The sequence below is a fragment of the Triticum aestivum genome, chromosome 1B (genome assembly GCF_018294505.1).
Source record: "Triticum aestivum cultivar Chinese Spring chromosome 1B, IWGSC CS RefSeq v2.1, whole genome shotgun sequence".
NCBI classification, from domain to species: Eukaryota; Viridiplantae; Streptophyta; class Magnoliopsida; order Poales; family Poaceae; genus Triticum; species Triticum aestivum.
In genome coordinates this window covers 465,797,919-465,817,627 of record NC_057795.1, presented here as the reverse complement: position 1 = coordinate 465,817,627, position 19,709 = coordinate 465,797,919, and the positions used below count along the sequence as shown (strand labels likewise).

At 41.9% G+C, this 19,709-nt stretch overlaps 3 protein-coding genes across 3 annotated transcripts; 1 reads left to right on the top strand and 2 right to left on the bottom strand.

Moving 5' to 3' along the window:
- Positions 1 to 4,083: 4,083 nt before the first annotated feature.
- Positions 4,084 to 8,782, bottom strand: LOC123132103 (1-(5-phosphoribosyl)-5-[(5-phosphoribosylamino)methylideneamino] imidazole-4-carboxamide isomerase, chloroplastic). The gene is made up of 8 exons (XM_044551861.1): positions 8,449 to 8,782; positions 8,296 to 8,351; positions 7,481 to 7,688; positions 6,768 to 6,853; positions 6,066 to 6,167; positions 5,601 to 5,734; positions 4,914 to 4,962; positions 4,084 to 4,533 (listed from the first exon to the last, which is right to left on the bottom strand). The coding sequence occupies exons 1-8, from the start codon at positions 8,780 to 8,782 to the stop codon at positions 4,354 to 4,356; spliced, it is 1,149 nt and encodes a 382-aa protein (XP_044407796.1). The 3' UTR covers positions 4,084 to 4,353.
- LOC123132111 (DNA-directed RNA polymerase II subunit RPB7) lies at positions 8,759 to 11,604 on the top strand. The gene is made up of 6 exons (XM_044551870.1): positions 8,759 to 8,973; positions 9,047 to 9,212; positions 9,317 to 9,367; positions 9,560 to 9,625; positions 10,509 to 10,577; positions 11,306 to 11,604. Exons 1-6 carry the CDS (start codon positions 8,858 to 8,860, stop codon positions 11,369 to 11,371), a joined length of 534 nt encoding a protein of 177 aa, XP_044407805.1. The 5' UTR covers positions 8,759 to 8,857; the 3' UTR covers positions 11,372 to 11,604.
- A 146-nt stretch (positions 11,605 to 11,750) lies between these two features.
- LOC123132093 (protein ABCI12, chloroplastic) lies at positions 11,751 to 19,311 on the bottom strand. Its single transcript, XM_044551853.1, has 9 exons — positions 18,826 to 19,311; positions 17,949 to 18,065; positions 15,737 to 15,973; positions 15,356 to 15,520; positions 15,032 to 15,107; positions 14,858 to 14,922; positions 12,332 to 12,490; positions 12,021 to 12,251; positions 11,751 to 11,936 (listed from the first exon to the last, which is right to left on the bottom strand). Exons 1-7 carry the CDS (start codon positions 19,198 to 19,200, stop codon positions 12,341 to 12,343), a joined length of 1,185 nt encoding a protein of 394 aa, XP_044407788.1. The 5' UTR covers positions 19,201 to 19,311; the 3' UTR covers positions 11,751 to 11,936; positions 12,021 to 12,251; positions 12,332 to 12,340.
- Positions 19,312 to 19,709: the final 398 nt, after the last annotated feature.

Sequence of the window (19,709 nt, the reverse complement as noted above, 5' to 3'; positions counted from 1 at the left end):
AGATGTGATCCATATTAACATCTGCTGGGTTGGATCAATAGCTTTTCTTATTGTGATGTTCAGAGACTTCTTATCAACAAATAAGTCAAGCATTTCCTCTACTTTCTCATCACTATCTACGACCTCCACCCCATCCAAGCCCTTTCCCTCTTCCTTAACATAAGTCAAAAATGCATCCAATCCATACCCCTCCAACTCAACCAGTGCTAATAAGATCAGATAACTAATATCTGAAATTGCAAACTTTCTCTCCATATTGTCTCTGCCTAGAAAATGTAGGCTCACCTCCCAAACCTCATAATCTAAGCTGTAGGAGATTAAATTGACAAACAAAGAAGCAAATTAATTATAAATGCACTGAAACTTAAAACAACTACTTACTGTATTTAAAACTCTAAACATTTCTAAAAAGTATGCACTAGCATGCCAACAAACAAATAAATCTGCTCAGTTCCTATACTGCACTATCTTAATAATCATGATCATCTTCTAACCCTAATTTATATTTTTCCTAATAAGTCACTATCATCTTCTAGCCCTAATTTATAATTTTGAACTAAATGTATGAATGGTACTGAGATTACTTACCTCACTCCACCAAACGACGACGCCCACCTGTGCCCCCCCTCTGGATCCGTGTGGATGCACTTCGCCACTGCCATTGTCACGCGGTATGCCAGATCTAGCTGGACCTCAGGCGGTGATGGCTGCGGGACCACTGTGTCGGGAAGCTCGAGTTGCCTAGCCATTTCTCTACCTCTGAATGCCCACCGCTCTCCTCGACGGTGACGCCTTGGCCCAAAGGCACACCGCCGACGACATCTGGCTGCGGCGCCGCCATCGCACCTAGGTCAGAGAGCGGGGGAGAGTGAGAGGGAGACCCGACCAGCTCCTTTCGTTCCGACCGAACCGGTCGGGGTAACGGTTGTTAACTGCGGCCGCGTGGCCTGACCGGTGGGCCCAATCCGTCAAGGAAGCGGTTAAATCGCTAGTCACCGCCGTTTTGAGTTTCTTTGAAACAGCCGACCACGCGTTTGGTAGTTCTTTGAGAAAAAATAAAACTGATAGTTTTCTGCAACCCATGTAAACTAGTAGCTTTATGCTATTTAGTCACTTATTTTTTCTCTCTGTTGTATTGTACTCCGTTTCTAGATATAAGACTTTTTTTAGAGATTTTAATATGGACTACGTACGGATGTTTATAGACGTTTTAGAGTGTAGATTCACTCATTTTGCTTGATATGTAGCCTCTATTAAAATATGTAAAAAGTCGTATTTAGAAAGGGAGGGGGTATCTCTGAAGTATGATAATTGGCCAAGTGGGAGAGAGGAGAAGATATATACAGGATCTTTGTGTGGAATTGCACGCAGTATGGTGAAGCGTAAACATCACCTGGCCTGGACACCGGGAGCAAGCTAGCCTTGAATTTGGTGTGGTGGCACGAGGGAGGTGAGGGGGACATAGGTGGCAGGACGCAACGGTATAAAGCGGCAGTGGTGGTGTGGTGGCGTGCTGCGCGGGCGATTTGCTTTTTCGTTACTGATTGTCTTGTCGTGCTTTTATGCTGATGTCGTCTAGCGCGCCTCCCGCACATGGCAGCATCGTCAGACATTCTTCATTGCTTGCTGCCCGCCACGCGCGCTTGATTGTCGAATGAATGCGTTGCTGCGATCGGTCGGTCGGAAACTTGCTGCGATTTTACCAATTACCACGACGACATTTACGGCAACGGGAGATGCCGTAACAAAATTAGTCCTGAGTCCCCCGCAAAAAAAAAGTCTTGAGTCTCTTAACGACCATTCTGTATCATTCCTCGGTTTTGCTAATTCTCAACTGTCTCAAATTTCCTGGTTCTCATGCCACACTAGGCCTTTTGGTTTGGAGGAATTGCATAGGAATCCTCTAGGATAGTATACTTATAGGAATTTTCACTTTAAAGCACTTTGGTTCGTAGGAATGAATTTTTATTCCTACATAGGATTGGTTCCTATCCTTCACATTTTATAGGAAAAAAAACATGAGTCTAGACTTAATGAAAAAAATTATATGATGTGAATCAAATGGCATCTCTATTCATATTCTTACTCATAGGATTTGAGATACATATCATCTCATTTCTTACAAACCTATTCCTATGATAATCCTATCCTATGAACCAAATGAGGCTAAGAATCGTGCAATTCAATTGTCAATGGGCATTTCCTTAATAGCCCCCGAACCTCCTGCGGTGATATCAACATCAAGGGCATGCAAGTCCATAGGTTGAATGTTAAGCTCATCCAAGTTGAAGTCCTTGTTGCTCCTAACCCCTTTACCCATGACCTCTCAGAAGTGGCCATGGATGATCTTCTCCTTTTCCCCTTGTAGTCATGACACAACCATCTTTCATGCCTTATCCTGTGGATGTGGTTTTCCCTTCTTCGGGCATTAACGCGGCGATGCAAGAATTTGGTGTTTGCATCACCGGCCTTCAGGTTTGCAATCCTGGCACATTGGCTCTTCCGTGTCCTCTGAAGAACCACCAAATTCATGACCCTTTGCTTGAGCCTAGCATGAAGATCAAGCTCATCCGGGGAGAGGTGCCGCTCCTTCGGGGCAATGTCAAGCCGCAAGATGACTAGATTTGCCGCGTGGAAGTGGATCTTTGCGTGGGAAAACAGCCGCTTGCTCCATTCAGTGAGGGGGAGCGCTGTCTTCTTGAGCATATGATGCAAGACTTGATAGGGCTCCCTGCGCTGCACCCGCTCACTCCAGGCCTTTTGGACTACCTCGCCAAATCCGGGCAAAGATGCCCAGAAACTTTCGAAGTTATGAATGTCGAACCTAAGGTTTGATTCTTGATGGAGTTGGAGCATAACCACCATGCATTCAAAACATTGAAGTTTCCCTCTGGTTGCAGGCTAGCCCTTCTTTTTTGCAACTCTGCGCGGAACGAACTAATCCTTCTTAGTGATGAAATCATGTTTGTTTTTTGTACTAACATCTTATCAAAATGTCAACACAAAATCATATGCATATAGATGTTTATAAAAAAGGAAAAAAAAAGAACTGCATTCCCCGTCACCACGCTATGTGTCATTTCACCATGGTGCAGAACTCTGCAACGCAGAACGAACACGAGCCCCACGTGTCTGTGAGTCCTCCATCCCTCTTCAGCTACCGCTCCTCCTGGGCAATGTCAAGCCGCAAGATGACTAGATTTGCCGCGTGGAAGTGGATCTTTGCATGGGAAAACAGCCGCTTGCTCCATTCGGTGAGGGGGAGCGCTGTCTTCTTGAGCATATGATGCAAGACTTGATAGGGCTTCATGCGTTGCATCCGCTCACTCCAAGCCTTTTGGACTACCTCGCCAAATCCGGGCAAAGATGCCCAGAAACTTTTAAAGTTATGAATGTCGAACCTAAGGTTTGATTCTTGATGGAGTTGGAGCATAACCACCATGCATTCAAAACATTGAAGTTTCCCTCTGGTTGCAGGCTAGCCCTCTTTTTTGCAACTCTGCGCGGAACGAACTAATCCTTCTTAGTGATGAAATCATGTTTGTTTTTTGTACTAACATTTTATCAAAATGTCAACACAAAATCATATGCATATAGATGTTTCTAAAAAAGGGAAAAAAAAAGAACTGCATTCCCCGTCACCACGCTATGTGTCATTTCACCATATGGTGCAGAACTCTGCAACACAGAACGAACACGAGCCCCACGTGTCTGTGAGTCCTCCATCCCTCTTCAGCTACCGCTTGCGATTCACACCGCGGAAACATCCCCTGCGAATCCAAAAGCTTTCACTGGGTCGATGCCTTCCCAGCTTCCAATTTCATTTGGCTGAAACCTCCAGTTTCCCATCCTTTTGTCTTCTTCCTGCCACCTCTCCTCTCCTGGATCACCATCACCATCACCTGCCGGTTGTTGCGCCGGGAATCTTGGGCTCCTCCTGCACCCACAGCATTGATAGTTTGATAGTTTCAGGCCTCTCTTTGACAATAGGGCCACTGGTTGAGCTAGATAAATTCGATACAACAGGCAGTTTGATATAGTTTCAGGCAGCTTTGACCAGATGCTGCAAGTGGCTTGGTACACTTCTGCAGTTCAACCTCTGTTTATTCATCATTACCAGTACCACAATACAAACAGAATGTGAAGAACAGTATCTGAATACCGAGTGGTCTTCTACCACACCGAGTTCACACCTCCGCTTCAGCTTTGACATGTCACACAAGACACACACAATGTTCACACTACAATGTCCAGCAAACAACAAAGCTCTATAACCTGACCTATGGTCAGGTGGGGATCACACATGAGCTCTGAACTTTTGATCATGCTCTATAAAAGGATCATCTGATTTCTTCACCGTTGGCTAACCAGGTTTTGCTCCTTGTGCCAATGGACAACAGTGTCGTAGGGCAAATCTCCCCCGAATATGTCTAGGGCGCTCCCGACAGTAACATCGACTCGGCTCTTGCCTGCTTTCTTGATCCTCTCCAGGTCGTCCATCGTTGACACACCACCAGCGTATGTTGTAGGGATCTACAGAGCCAAAGATAAAATAGAGGCGCACATTGAATACACATGAACATTTACATTTATTGACCAACATAAAATTGAATATCTGATGTCGAGCATGATTAATTGAATACCATTTCTAAATGCAATCAAGTTCAATAAGATCAAACATAGAAAAATGGTTGAGCAACTAGCTGGTATAAAAGTGTTTGATTCAACTTCCTCTTGCCCTTTCAAGTGACTGATTTGTTAATTGTCAATTATATACAGTAATAACTACACAAGGCAGTCACAATGTGAAAACAAAGCATAAAAGGATTCAAGAACAAAGATGGGAAAAACACAGAAAGAAACACAAAAATCAAATTTAAACTAATGCATCTAAGTTAGAATTGTTCACATACAGGTGAATGGCTTCCCAATAGTTCCACAAGTTCCTCGTCAATTCCTAACCTGCAATCCATATAATAGCTTAAATTAGACTACCGAAATGTGCTCAAAGAACTTTTTTACACTGCCGAAACAGGACAGTCAACAAGAAGATATTTCAGCTGGTGTCTGGTTTTTTTGTGAGATTAAATATTTTGAATGAATAGAAAGTGCACAGGTGACGAGTCACCAGTAACTCATACACTTACAAGAAAGAGGGAACTGTAACTAAATACATATAGAATAGTATTTCAGCGTGTTTGGTTCTGGGATGATGCTGAATTGGATGAGATGGCCCATGTACAGCAATTTATTTTGACAGGTTTTGCTGAATATTTCTCTAGGACCAACTCCATAGATGAATCACTTATAGTACATAAACCACGCAAACCTTTACTTCATTCGTTCAATGTGTCTTCAAATTTACGCATGAAGCTTGAACACACACACAAACACACTAACATGCATGTTCATAAAGATCTTTGCAGATTAAATTAACTCTGAAACTCCAGAAGAACTATGCAAATGCACCATCATAACCCAAAAAGCATACACTTACAGGAAGCTTAAACAATGAGACAATCGAATCCCATCAAGGGTGGCTACACTACTACATATCAACAAAAGACAGATTAATTAAATACAAAACGAACATGACTCACCTTTTGCCCTCCACATCAACTCCATGAACCAAAAACTCATCTGCATATGCAGCGAGACGTTCTAATGTTGGCCCATCCACAAAGACATCACTGAACTTCTGCCATCTGTCAGTCACAATGGCATATCTGCCATCCTAACCAGGAAGATTTTGGTAGAAAAACAGAAGACGGGAAGAGCTGTCAGTAAGATAACAGTGGCCAACAGGGAAATGATTGTGCTGCATTTTGAAGCTTACTATTTATGCAGTGAGATAGATCATCAAGAGTTCACTGTAATTGTTTCATTCAGGTAAGGCAATGCACTATGTTTGGATGGCGAGGGATGACAAACCAGTTTGAACATTTCATTTAAGTTGCCCATGAAATTCAAAAGGTGGGCCACAGTAAAGAAAAGTATTGCAAATTGGCACTAATGTTCAGTGAATTAACATGTTTCCAAGTTCGGATACAAGATGAATTCCGTACCTTTTTTCGACAACTCAGGTCCAAAATAAGCCTTTGTTTCCCAACAAGCTCGACAAGTTGCGTTAGCCTTTCAATGTTCATTTTGCCATCACTAAACACATACTGCATATAAAAGTCTCAAATACATAAGTTGCAGATATTCAACTGATTAGTCGTCTACAAAAACTGATTAGCAACTCAAACAGATGGGAAGTTTTACAAGGACCTGGGCAGCAGGTGGTAGATGATTCCAAAAGAATTTGGATCCAATAATAATGTCTAACTTCAAAGAATGTGTTATAACAAATACTAGCCCTTGAGGCTCTTAGGGAGTTTTTGACATCGAGGAAAACAGGCAGCATGAAGGTGGAGAAATGTGACAATGGCAACACTGACAAGGTGGAGAAAACTATTGGAAACAGTTGTGGGCTGGTGGCCTTGGGGGTATGTGATTATCGATGGGATTTATAGGTAACCTTGCTCTGGCATCATTTCAGGTTTTGAGGAAACAACAATATTGACATAGAAGAAAATTTTAATTTTAACATATGTACAAACAAGATATGGATAGGAAGCAGAAACATGATGTGGGACAGGTCCTAATCTTACTCCATAAGCTGATACACATAAATACATTTAACAAACAGAGGTCTAAAGGTTTTATGAGATGAGAAAAAAAAAGATAATAGTATTATTTACACAAATTAGATCATGAACACGTACAGAAGTTACAATCACGTGACTTGCTCCTTCATTAAGGTATGACATTGCATTCTCCAAATTTATTCCACCTCCAACTTGCAAACCACCTAGTATTATGATAGCCCATGTTTATGATAATATGTCAAATTGATGGTAATATCGTGGCTTGCAACAGAAAAAAAAATGCTCCATGAGCACCACTAGCAGATGTACAGGCTCTCCCAAGTTAAAAGTTGATAGCAATCTACGATAGCTATAGTAGCCTTAAAAAAATTTGTAAACAGACACTCTATGGGGCTCTTGCAATAGGCCAAATTTTGGTATGAAATCTCAAAGAATGTTTTGACCAGATAAGAAGTTGAACTGAAGTTAATAACCTGTCGACAATAAATCTATGCCGCTGGCGAATATCATAAACCCGGCATGAAAAAAATCTCTTCACTGCTGAAGATGTGTGAGCCATATTAAGTTGCACAGCATGCTTGCTTTCAACAAAAACACTCAGACTCAAATGCTACATCATATAGATTTTGAAATAAAACATTTTACTATCCATGTATACAACATACGCAACGATAAAAAGTTAACATCCAGATCTCACAAAATACAGACAAAAATGTGGTCTATTTCAGAAACATCACAAAAGACAGTGAACAACAAACAAATACAGAAAGCAAACCAAATGAACAATACTAATTCTAGTAATAAGTAATAACTAGATAACACATTCTCACCAGGATATGCATGTAGTGCTTCCAGGGCAGCAGAACGGCTTGCAGGGTCTCCGCCAAGCATTATTACATGTCCACCGACAAGTCCATCTTCTTTATAAATATTTGCAAATTCTGCTGGAGACTTGTCTGATTCAAAGTTTGTCACTAGTGCCGTGCCATCGTCCGATGCATCCCGGAGAGTAGAGCCAACAATCTGTTTAACTTTCCCCTAGGAATTTTCAAAAACAAACCTATCAGATAAACGATGATGTTAATGCCAGCGGTGTGTAAACTTTGATGACTGCAAAGAGATGGTCTAGCTGTACAGATAAATGTATCACTAAACGTGGTTCCCTTATTTTACACTATTAGTCAGTTTGCGAATGACATCACAGTGAAACGGTTGGCGTTCACTCAAAAATCTGAGCATCAATTTGCAATCATATAGCAAATTGCAGAGCACCTTATGTTACACTATTAGTGAATGTATAGCAGTTTGTGAATGTATAGCAAAACGTGGTTTCCTTATTTTACACTACTCCCTCCGTTCCCAAATATTTGTCTTTCTAGACATTTGAAATGGTTACAACATACGGATGTATGTAGACATATTTTAGAGTGTAGATTCACTCTGCTTCGTATGTAGTCACTTGTTGAAATCTCTAGAAAGACAAATATTTAGGAACGGAGGGAGTATTAGTTTGTGAATGACACCGTGGTGAAACAATTATCATCCACTAAAGACTCTGGGCGTCAGTTCGCAATCATATAGCAAAGTACAGACACCTAGTGACCCCCTTATACAACAACGGAGCAAGGGTTCCATTCCTACTGACCTTGTGAATGTCGATACATGGCCTGAAGCTAACGGCGCAGGCGACGGCACGCCCTCCTGCAAAAACGCACGGCCAATCTCATATTCCCGACCAGACACCGTAACATTGCATCTGAAGAAAGCAACGGAGATATTCAAAGGGGGAAAAACATACTTGACGCGCCGGATTGCGCCGGGCGTGCCGAGACCCGCGAGCTCGCCCAAACGTGCTGCGGCGCCGCGCACGGCGGGTGTGGAAGCCTAGCCGCGCATCTCGACGCCATCGGGAAGTTCGACGATGGGGCGACGGCGGGGTAGGGTTTTTCCGTCAGGTTCCAGCGGCGAGAGCAGAGGAAAAGGGTCAGAGAGACCAAACCAAGGAGCACTAGTAGGGGTGAGTGTCTTACGCTGACGCTGTCCCATTGGACGGCCGAGATGCGCTGGAGGTCAGATCGACGGCCCAGAGCGCTCAGGGCTATTACTCCCCCGCAGCTCACGGGGCGAGGCATCCATCGATTAGCCGTTCCCGACTCGGCGAAAGGACTGTCTCGCCGCCGCCGCCGGCCGACGAGGAGGAGGCCAAGATGTTCTTCCACATCGTGCTGGAGCGGAACATGCAGCTGCACCCGCGGCACTTCGGCCCTCACCTCCGCGACAAGCTCGTCGCCAAGCTCATGAAGGACGTCGAGGGCACCTGCAGGTAGGGTTCCGTCGCGCTCGCTCGCTTCCGCCCGCCCGCGGTTCGCTCAACCCTAGGGCTGGCTTTCTCGCAGCGGGCGGCACGGCTTCGTCGTGGCGATCACGGGGGTGGAGGACATCGGCAAGGGGCTCATCCGGGAGGGCACGGGCTTCGTCACGTTCCCCGTCAAGTACCAGTGCGTCGTCTTCCGCCCCTTCAAAGGCGAGATCCTCGAGGCCGTCGTCACCATGGTCAACAAGGTGGATTTTACTCGCCTTCTTCACAATTGTGTCATGTGCTCAGTGCCTCAGTGCCTCAGTGCCCGGTTTACTGACTTGGATTGTTCATCTTGTTGGTTCTGCAGATGGGGTTCTTCGCAGAGGCTGGGCCTGTGCAGATCTTTGTGTCAAACCATGTGAGTGACTTGCCATCAATTGGAGCTGCTTTGCCAAATCGGTAGAATAAATCGATAAAATTTAGAATTTCTGTGTGGTTAATAGTTCAGTGCAAGCTCTTGCATCTTGATTTGGTTGTGCCGCGGACTCGACTTGTGCCGGTTCATGTAAAAATTAAGTGTGCTTGTGTGTTGTTCTGTTTCTGTATGCAGTTGATTCCTGACGATATGGAGTTCCAATCTGGTGATGTGCCAAACTACACGACTTCTGATGGATCGGTATGCTTCTTTCTGCATAAGTGGTTCTTGCTATTTTTTTCATCTTCGGTAAATGCTAGCTAAGTGCCCTGCTTGTTACTATGGACTTCACCAATACAGGTTAGGCTTTAAAATCATGTACTAATATGACTTCACCAATAAAACTTAGGCTTAAAACACGTTAAATGCTTACTTAGACTAAACTCTTTTGACCTTCATATTTTTGTAAATATGTCAAATTTACACTGCTTTTCTTTTCTAAAAGGAAGGAAAATTTGTTTAGAGTTGCATAAGAGGGTTTTTGGCTTGTTGAGAAATTAAATCAAGGAGATACCACATGTCGCAATTAATTATTATGGCATCTTAATTTACTAAAAATGAAGGAATTTTTGTGTAGTTCGTTAAGAGTTGCACAAAAGTTTGCTCGGTCTGTTGACGGAATAAAGAAAAGAACAAACTGCACAAGAAAAATATGGGATAAGAAGATTACAAGTAGGCATATTTTATTTTGTGCGAGTGAGGTGTGCTACGTACCACTGCTGCCTCCATCCACCATCACCAACTTATGTTATGGTAAAATAAATGTAAATATATAAAGATAAAGACTATTGGGTACTGGTAGGTCATGAAGTATCCACTTGTTGGTTTACTCGTATTGTAGCATCTTGGAAATGAAATTGTGTGTGCTTGTATTATTATTCTTCTGGCTATAATCGCAGGATCCATGTGCTATATGAAATTATGAATGCTTGTTGCAAACATGAATATGTCTATATAAATACTCTCTCAAAGAAGAATATGAATGGGTATCATTATGAAATATAAAAGGGATTGTTCTGTTGAAAATGATTTGCTTTATTATTTTCTTTGTGTTAAGTGGGAGTTGCTTGTTTGTCTGCTTCAGGTGAAAATTCAAAAAGAAAGTGAGGTTCGTCTGAAGATTATAGGCACTCGTGTTGACGCAACAGAAATTGTAAGTTGGTTATCCTTTGTTTTATGGAAGTTTCTGAATTAAAAGTGCTCAAGTCTAGAATTTTGTGGCATGACCTCTGAGTAACTACCATATGTTACTGATATTCGACTTGATGATCTAATTCCATATGAAGTACTCCCTCCGTCCCAAAATACTTGTCGGAGAAATGGATTAAATTGAATGTATCTATAACTAAAATACGCCTAGATCGGAGAAATGGATAAAATTGAATGTATCTATAACTAAAATACGTCTAGATTCATCCATTTCCCCGACAAGTATTTCCGGACGGAGGGAGTACCATTAAGATCATTGCATACAATTCTTTGTAGTCTCTAATTACCTACCATGAACAGGCATGTGTAGTTTTGTTCGCAAATAGCAATCTTTATATAACTTGCTTAATCAGTCCAAGAAAACCAGCATATGACTATGAATTTAAGATGCAAATAAGATCTCTTTTTTGTGGTGTTAAATTTGATGTTCTTTCCTCTGGCATATGTTGTAACCACCCGAGGCACATAAACTGATAGTGCGCTAATCAATGAGAAGATGTTTTGCAAAAATGTTGAATATTTTCCTGGTCTGTCTTCCTGGACCATAATCAGATACCGAAAATAAGAAAGGCAATTTCATCATGAAACTACAATCGCATATATGTATCCATCCTCTCACCTTTTAATCTTGGTTGCACCATTATCTTATAATTTGATTCTTTTTTGTATCAGTTTTGCATCGGCACGATAAAAGACGACTTTCTGGGTGTTATCAGTGATCCTGGTGGAGCGCTGTAAATGATCCAAAGAAGACTCGGCATGCTCTCCAACTTCCGCATCATCATATATCTGGGAAGAGTCCCCAAGGAAGGTTGCGACTGATCTGTAATTTGTGTCCTGATGTAAAATGTGATGTCATGCCTATCTAATGGAAGTCAGGGTACTGCTAGTGTTAAAAAAAAGTAACTGGCACCTGTATTATCGTAACTATGATCTTTTCTAATTGTGGTGGTTGATATGTTTGGATTCAAGCAGTTGTCTGAACTTCCAGACCAGATTGTGCGACCATGCATCGCATCTAACCACTTCTTCTCACATTTGACGATGTTAATTGGTGGCAGTTGTTTTAAAAGTCATATAACTAAAATAAATGGAAATACAAGTCAATGCTCTCAAGTGCGATGAAAGTATCTTATCATATAAATTTGATACACTGATACTTAAGGTTGTTCCGTCTTTGACAACACTGCACTAATAAACAGGCTAATAAACACCATTCGCTTTCACTAGCGTCAGCTGTACCCTTCCATGATCACATGCAGGTTGTGCCCCTAAGATGGTTAGTGGTCATTTGACCTAGCACCTGCAAGAAAACAACTGAAATTAGCTGATGCAATATGTAACCTACTTCAAATGTAACGCTGCATACAGAACACATATAGCTCACCTGCTTACAACCCAACATGATTGTAAACGGTTTTTGGATGTTATCCTTTTGTCCACGTGAGTCACGCTGTACAAAGAAATTACAAACTGGTTCTTGTCCACTGTCCATGCTACTGCTTTGTTTCCACTTGCCGAATGTGCTGCTCCCATGATGTCCGAAAATTGGTTGTGTAAATCACAATTTTGAGCAACATGTGGGGTATGATGGTCACATGACAATCTAGAACAGCTCCTGAAAACATCAAGAAGATGTTAGTAAGTTCGCATGAACACCACAATTATGAAATACGTACGAGAATAGCTCTCGAATACCTGATACCATCAAACCAATCTTTCTGAAAAGGAAGCCAGGCCCATTACAGCAAGCAAACAAAGCAACGACAATGCATCCACGATGCCAAATGAAGACTCTGCAAGGAAGTAGATCTTGTGCTTGCTAGGATCACCTCGGTATCCTCGAGCAACCATTGCCTGCACAAATCAGAAAGAATCAGAGGTAATCAAGTATATGCCATGTTACAAAGTAATGTCATGTTACATATGGGTTCCATATAAGTAGATTCCATACAAGTATGATGATTTAGACGAAGTTATGCGCCTGAAATGCAGTATATCGCCCATGATGTAATCTAGTTTCACCATTCTTATGAGCTACCCATATCAATGAGACTACATTATAGATTAAGGATGCATATGTGTTCATCTTCAATGTTCCTTTCAGTTTGTTTCTTTGAGCAGTTATTGCTCAATCAAATTCTGCCAAAAAGCCATCTAAATACCAGACAGCTTGTGATGGTCATGTTTCGCCTGTGTGATTCCTACTCCAGTTTTAACCAAATGCATTCCTAATACACAACCAGTGAAGACCATGTCTGTTTCAGTTTTCCTCTCGGACATCCATCCTAAGACAACACAACCAGGACTGTTTTCGCATAAAAAAAGCCACTGTTAACTATAGGCTAGCAAATAGTCATGGATATATGCATGCACAGGCAATAAAAACAGCGTAGTGGTTGGTATTACTGTCTCAGCAACAGCTATAAGTGTGCATAGGATTACTACATAACTGGGGTAAAAGTTCATCAGGGTGAGATTATCCCTCAGGGGGAGGTTGCACAGCAACGATTTGCGGCAGTACTGGTGAAGGAATGCACCGCTTGTGGGAGGACTTGACCTGGAATAGCCAATCAAGATCACAGCCAACCTAACTATCCTGTTTAACTTTCCAACTAATAAAGATAACCTTCCAAACTAGTACATAAGACCATAGCACCAATGAAAGAATAGTTAATAGATGAGTAATATTCAGCCAGCTCTATGAAAGTAGCAACATTCCGGGCTTAATTCCTTTCAAACCCTGGCGTTCAATTTAAAAGACCAGGTGAATTTGATTATACAATAATGCTAGTGCATGTTGCAGAACTACTCAAGATATATCCTCGTATTAATGCTAATTCCTACTAATACTTAGTAAATACCACCTCCGTCCCAAAAAACATATCTTAGATTTTTCTAGATACGGATGTACAGTGGTGGAGCCAAGGGGGGGCGAGCAGGGGCCTCCCCCCCACCCCCAACCCAAAACGGGGATTATGAAGTAATCTGGGAAAAGAAGGCCCAACAAAAAGGCCACTAGTGGCCATAGACTCTAGTGCTTGGCCTCTGGAGTTACCCTAAATCAAGCCAACCCCCAGCGTGATTAACTTGTGACCTGAGGCGACTAGCGCTGCCGGCGGCTGCTGCCTCGTGCCCTCAGTACTCGCAAAGTCAGTCAAAATCAGGCCACACCGGCTTCGCAACTGGCGAATCATGCAGACTGCACTCTGTCAGTTCTCTAGCGGTTCAGCCCCAAGGTTAGCACTATTGAGAACTACATTATCTACTTATCCCTCTCAACTCTAATCTTGTAGGTGTTGAAGTTGTACATCCGATTTTAGTTATTTTGATGGTGTGATTTATGATGCATTTTCATTGTTTGATTTGTGATGCAGTAATGAAGGGAAAAGGGATGCAAACACCATAAAGATTAATTCTCTTTTCAAGTATGTTGTTTCGAGTTCTCCACCTAGTAATGTTGTTAATGAGGCTAATGTGCAATTTTTACCAATCCCAGTTCAGTGGGGATGATTTGCTTCGAAATTACAGGATAATCTACATTGACAGGAAATTGCTAGCAACTAGGTTAACTACTCATGAAATCATTAATATTTTTGATCTTATTGACAATTATAAGGGCAAATTTAAACCAATACAAATATTACTATTTTTTAATCAGTTTTGCTAAAGCAGATCTAGATATGCCTTAAGTATTGCACATCTAAGTCCTAGGACATTGATTTTTTTTATGCAAAGATTTGTGCGGGTATTTTTTTCATTTTTATGTTTGATTGAATCACTTACATGCGCAATAACTAAGGTATATATAGATATGCCCTAGACAGACCCTATTTTAATTATGTTGAAGTGACATTATTATAAGTATTATGGTACTTATTTTCCGTGGTGAGTACTTTTATTGAATGAAGTTGGCTTGCCCCCCCCCCCCTATACCCAAATCCTGGCTCCGCCCCTGCGGATGTATCTAACACTAGAACGTGTCTAGATACATCCGTATCTAGACAAATCAAAGACAAGTAATTCGGGACAGAGGGAGTATGTGTGACCAAAAACTGGTAGATGGTTTCATAGAAAATTCTGAATAGTTCATAAAACAATGTATGAACACAGTGAATAGCACGCAGCCATGTTCACCAATTTAGCTTTTTTGAGAATAGTGAAAGATCACATTACATTCATTGTGAGTTGTCAGACAACGTAGAAATTAGAAAATAAACTGACCTTAGATATTTGCTCTGCGTGATCAAATATATTTTTGAAAATTCGCTGGACATAGTTGAAAAAAACTGCAAATGGTGTAAAAAAAGGAAAGTTTAATTCAAGTTTCTCCCATGTAATATGTAAAGCTATTGATTCAACCCTGGCAGCCAGATTAGAGATATAGAAAGTACTTACTATCTATAGTTTCCATAGTGGCCAGCTTTTTCCAATCAATCCGACGTGTTACGATTGCCAGTGCAGAATTGCGAACCTAGTACAATATTTGAGCAATGTTATACGTACTTCAAAGTTCGGTCCCAAATAGCAATGCATATGTACTCCCTCCTTTCCTAAATATAAGCCTTTGAGATTCCATAGACTACAACGGAGCAAAATGAGTGAATCTTCACTCTAAAATACGTCTATACACATCCGTATGTAGTCCGTATTGAAATCTCTAAAAAGGTTTATATTTAGAAACGGAGGGAGTATAATTAGAAGAAAGTGCCATATACTTGCCTCATCAAATACTAGATTAATGAACCTCAAAGATAATAGCAGTGTAAGTATTATCTCGGGTACTGGCGCACCAATAAGTTTCAGCGGAATCATAAACCACCACAAAGCAGAAGCAAGCTGCTCAGGAGTGGTGGTGGTTAAGCAGAGACTTGCACTTTGGAATATCTGCACCCAAACAAAAAGTAACTAAATGAACAACTAAATATTTCACTACTGGCATCTCAAAGAACTGAAAAAAGTGCATTTTCCACACGGGACATGTTTGTCTGATGTATGCCACCAGCGAGAGGATGCAAAAGGCATTAGAAAACACAAGATAATGAAGATTTTGGGTAAGAGAAAACCTTTGGCAAATACTTTTCGATGAAATGAAGGACATACCGCAAAGGAGAGGCATGCCGATGTACTCGCTACTGATAGGCCTTTCCTGGTAAACTGCAGTGGTCCTAGTTTCATGATTGTGTAAGAATATCCACTCAAGGAACTAGGAATATTTGGCACACCTAGAACAGATGGGGGAGGAGTTCTTGTCTGGACTAGCGAAGGCGCGCCATCGGAACCAAATCCCAACATTATGAATATGATGCCTGAAAGAAGAGTAACCCTTCCAAGTTGATCCTACAGAGTAAATATAGTTTGATTTACGGGTAGCAAGGGCATTTCAAGAAGAATATATTTAATATACAAGACAATAAATGCTATGAGTAACATGGGTAAATTAGGGATGAGGAGGATAAGTACATATGAAACCATGGATCGCGGAAATCAGTAACTTAAAGCCCTATATATCAGCAACAAAAACTCAATGTAATTTCAATACACTATTATGTTGAGAGTATTGGTTTGAATTTGTCATGTGCATATGGGGGGAGTCCGTTAAGAGAGACCTGAAGGATTGGAGTATCACCAAAGAGCTAGCTATGGACAGGGGTGCATGGAAGCTTGCTATCCATGTGCCAGAGCCATGAGTTGGTTGCGAGATCTTATGGGTTTCACCTCTAGCCTACCCCAACTTGCTTGGGACTAAAGGCTTTGTTGTTGTTGTTGTTTATATGGGGGGCCCAGCCAGCCAGCAACAGGAGAAAGTCAGAGCATATGACAGCAGCATTAATAAGGGTATTAGGACAAATGATATTTCATCTTTCCTTTTAAGCAGATCTTATCTTTTACGTTCTAGCACCTGTATATAAGCGAGGAGCCATGTTATCAAATTTGTTGAGAGGAACAATGAAATCTCACATCTAATGTGTTGTCCCAAGTCTATGGTCTCATATTTCTCCTAAGAATCTAACATCCCTCCCCTTCAGCCATGACAGTGGACCCTCCTTAGTACGGTGGTTACTAAGATCTAGTACCATACAGCACAGTATTATATTAGCTTTAGAACAATACTAGGATTGTGCCTGCATGTTGTTGTGGCAATTCTATTCTACTCTACTTGCATATTGAAGTTTTATTGTTCCATTTAAATGTGTTGATCATTCTACATATATAGAGTGCCATTAAGAAGGTTATTACAGATGTGTGGTGACTATGGTCTATTGAATGTCCTTTTCTGTGTATTTTCTATTCCTGGGACAAGAATTGCAGAGGACATAAATGTAAAGATGTGGCACTCTCTTGTGCTTCACTTTGCACTCAGATTAAGTAGGAAAATATTAGTTTCACTGTGCTTGTTCGGTTTTTGTGCTATAGTTTATATATTGACAACTAAGGTATTATCAAAAACACGTTCAGTATCAATAAATACAAAAAAGATTCCCATAATGTTTCTGTAAATACCATATTTACTAAAGCTTACGTGAATCACTGAATATATGGCGCCTTTTGAGTGCAATAACAAATTAACAAGTCTCGCAAATGACAAGCTATATATTTTGTGTTTGTTTACCTTTCACCGCATTACTTATATCCATTTTAGCACGTCCAACATTTTTATGTTCAGAAGATTATACAGTGTAGTTTCTAGCCAAGAAGGAAAGTAGAGAAATAAAATCATTACAGATGACCATCTATACTTCTATATTGTACTGTACTAAAGTGCGTAGTAATGACAAATACAATATTCCAGAAAAGGCCTTGTACTGAAATAACAATTTTGCGCGAGGATATAAAACTCATGTGAGTGCAATAGAGATTCTGTTTTTTTTTCAGCACGGTTGGTTTATCCTGTGGTTATTACTGATTAGATGGAATACCAAAACCAGGGAATCTGTCTTACCATACCGAATACCAGATACTACCTCTGTACACTAATATAAGGCGTTTTTGAGGGAGTACCTGTCAAACCAAGTTGACTGGCTTGGTTCGGTAGAAAACTCACAGCCCTAGGTTTCAGTCTAGACTAGGAATCCTTGTGTATTCTGTATATTTGACCCCTAAACAACAACTGAATCCCTCTTTACTTCCACAAATCATAAGCTTCAACTAGCATGGAGAATTATGGATGCCCCACATACAAACATCATATTGAAAAGTTCCAAGTAACTGGGGACAACTAAAGGTTGAAAAACACAATTGGCTATACATGCACAGTTCTCACTTCTCAGTGATATGATGCACGTGCATATCAACTAAACATCAAACACGATACCTTCCAAACATGATTCGGCAGAACCCACATTGAAAGAAGAGCAAGGCATGCTACCAAACCAAACCGCATATAGATATTTGACCTGGCCGGTAGGACAACAAGGGCCAAAAGCCACACCTGCAAACATAAGTACGTATATCATTAAAAGCAGCAGGAGAGCAACAGGTACAAGACCATTTGGTGGATCTTCAAACTAAAATTGAAGTACTTCTGTCTCATGTTCCCAAGACGATAACACCATCTAAAATTCTCAAGTGATAACAACATTTAAAATTACCAAGACGATAGCACCATCTAACAGAAGAAGACCTGCGGCACATGAAAAAACATGCGTTCTGTCTGAGATGACATATTCTCCTCCCCTCTAAGATACATAAACAACTGGTCAACCAGGTAAGACACCACATAGCTAGTCCATCTGATTTCAATGATTCCATTTGACTTACTTGTGTCAATTGGTTAGAATACATTAGGCCTACAGAAGGATACCGCAAATTTAAGCATCTCTTATGAAAAATCTTGGTTAACCCCAGAATAGGAGAATGGTAAAGCAAGGTATGCATGTCCGTCAAGCTGTTCTCTGATCCCTTGGTTCAGTAAACCCTCCCATCTCCTCTAATCTCTCATCCGCCTTGATTACCATGGGCTATTCAGCATCACCAAGCACTATAGAACCACAAGCGCACAATTACTCATCCAACAACCTGTTGCGATGTCACAACGCAGGGAAATAAGAGTGATGCATCATACTCTTCATGCACTAGTTCATAACCCAGTGGAGACATTTTCACAGGGACCTGGCGTGAACCCTCTCGAGTCTGTACCGGCACTTGTAAGGTACTGGTAGTTTATCCGAAATGCGAGACATGCTAGTTACCAGCTTGACGCGGGGGTCGACGGAGTGGAGGAAGGTGCGCGGGGAGTCGACGAACTGGCAGATGGGCGTGGCCGCAGCGCCGGAGATGAGCCTGAGGACCTTCTCCGGGCCGACCCCGCCTACCGCGGCGCGTGGGATCCACGCGGCCCACCTGGCCGCGGCCGCCGCTGCGCCACTCGTGTCCCCTGAGGACGAGGACGAGGAGGGGGCTGCGGGCGTGGCGGGGCTGGAAGCGGAGCATACGAGCAAGGCGAGGCGGGCGCTTCTTCCCGTCGCCCTTGCCTTCGCCGAGAGGTGGAGGCGGTTGGGACTGGCGGTGGCTTTTGCCGCGGGGAGCGCGAGGGGGTGGAATGGGCGGAGGTGGACGGCGGCCATCGACGGCTCGCTCCGCCGGAGGGGGCGGGGACAGGGCGAGGCGGAGGAGGTTCTGCTTGGCAGATGTGAGCTGAGGAGCAGGATTGCAGCTGGCCGGCGCAAACCGTCGGATTCGCATAACTATTTTCCGAAATACGGTATTCTTGTTTCGAATGGCTCCGTGGTAAATAATGCAAACAAACAAAAAAAACAGGATAGCTTCATGATGTCTCGCTCTAAAAGAAATAGAATTTGAGTATTTTTTGTTTGCGAGGAAATAGAATTTGAGTTACACTCTCTGTTCGTGAAGAACTTCAGTGGTGCTTCAAAAACTCTTTGATCAAAAATTCTCGTGGAGTCGACAAAAAATTACACCATTGTCACTGGTAAGTAGATAACCATTCTTTTTCTAGCAACACTAATAAGCTATCCTACCGATATTTTCTGAGCTAGCAGAAAGACAAACATAATAAATTGCTCCATGACGGAGCTGCAACTTCTGGGGCGAAACTACTTCAAAGTAGATCTAT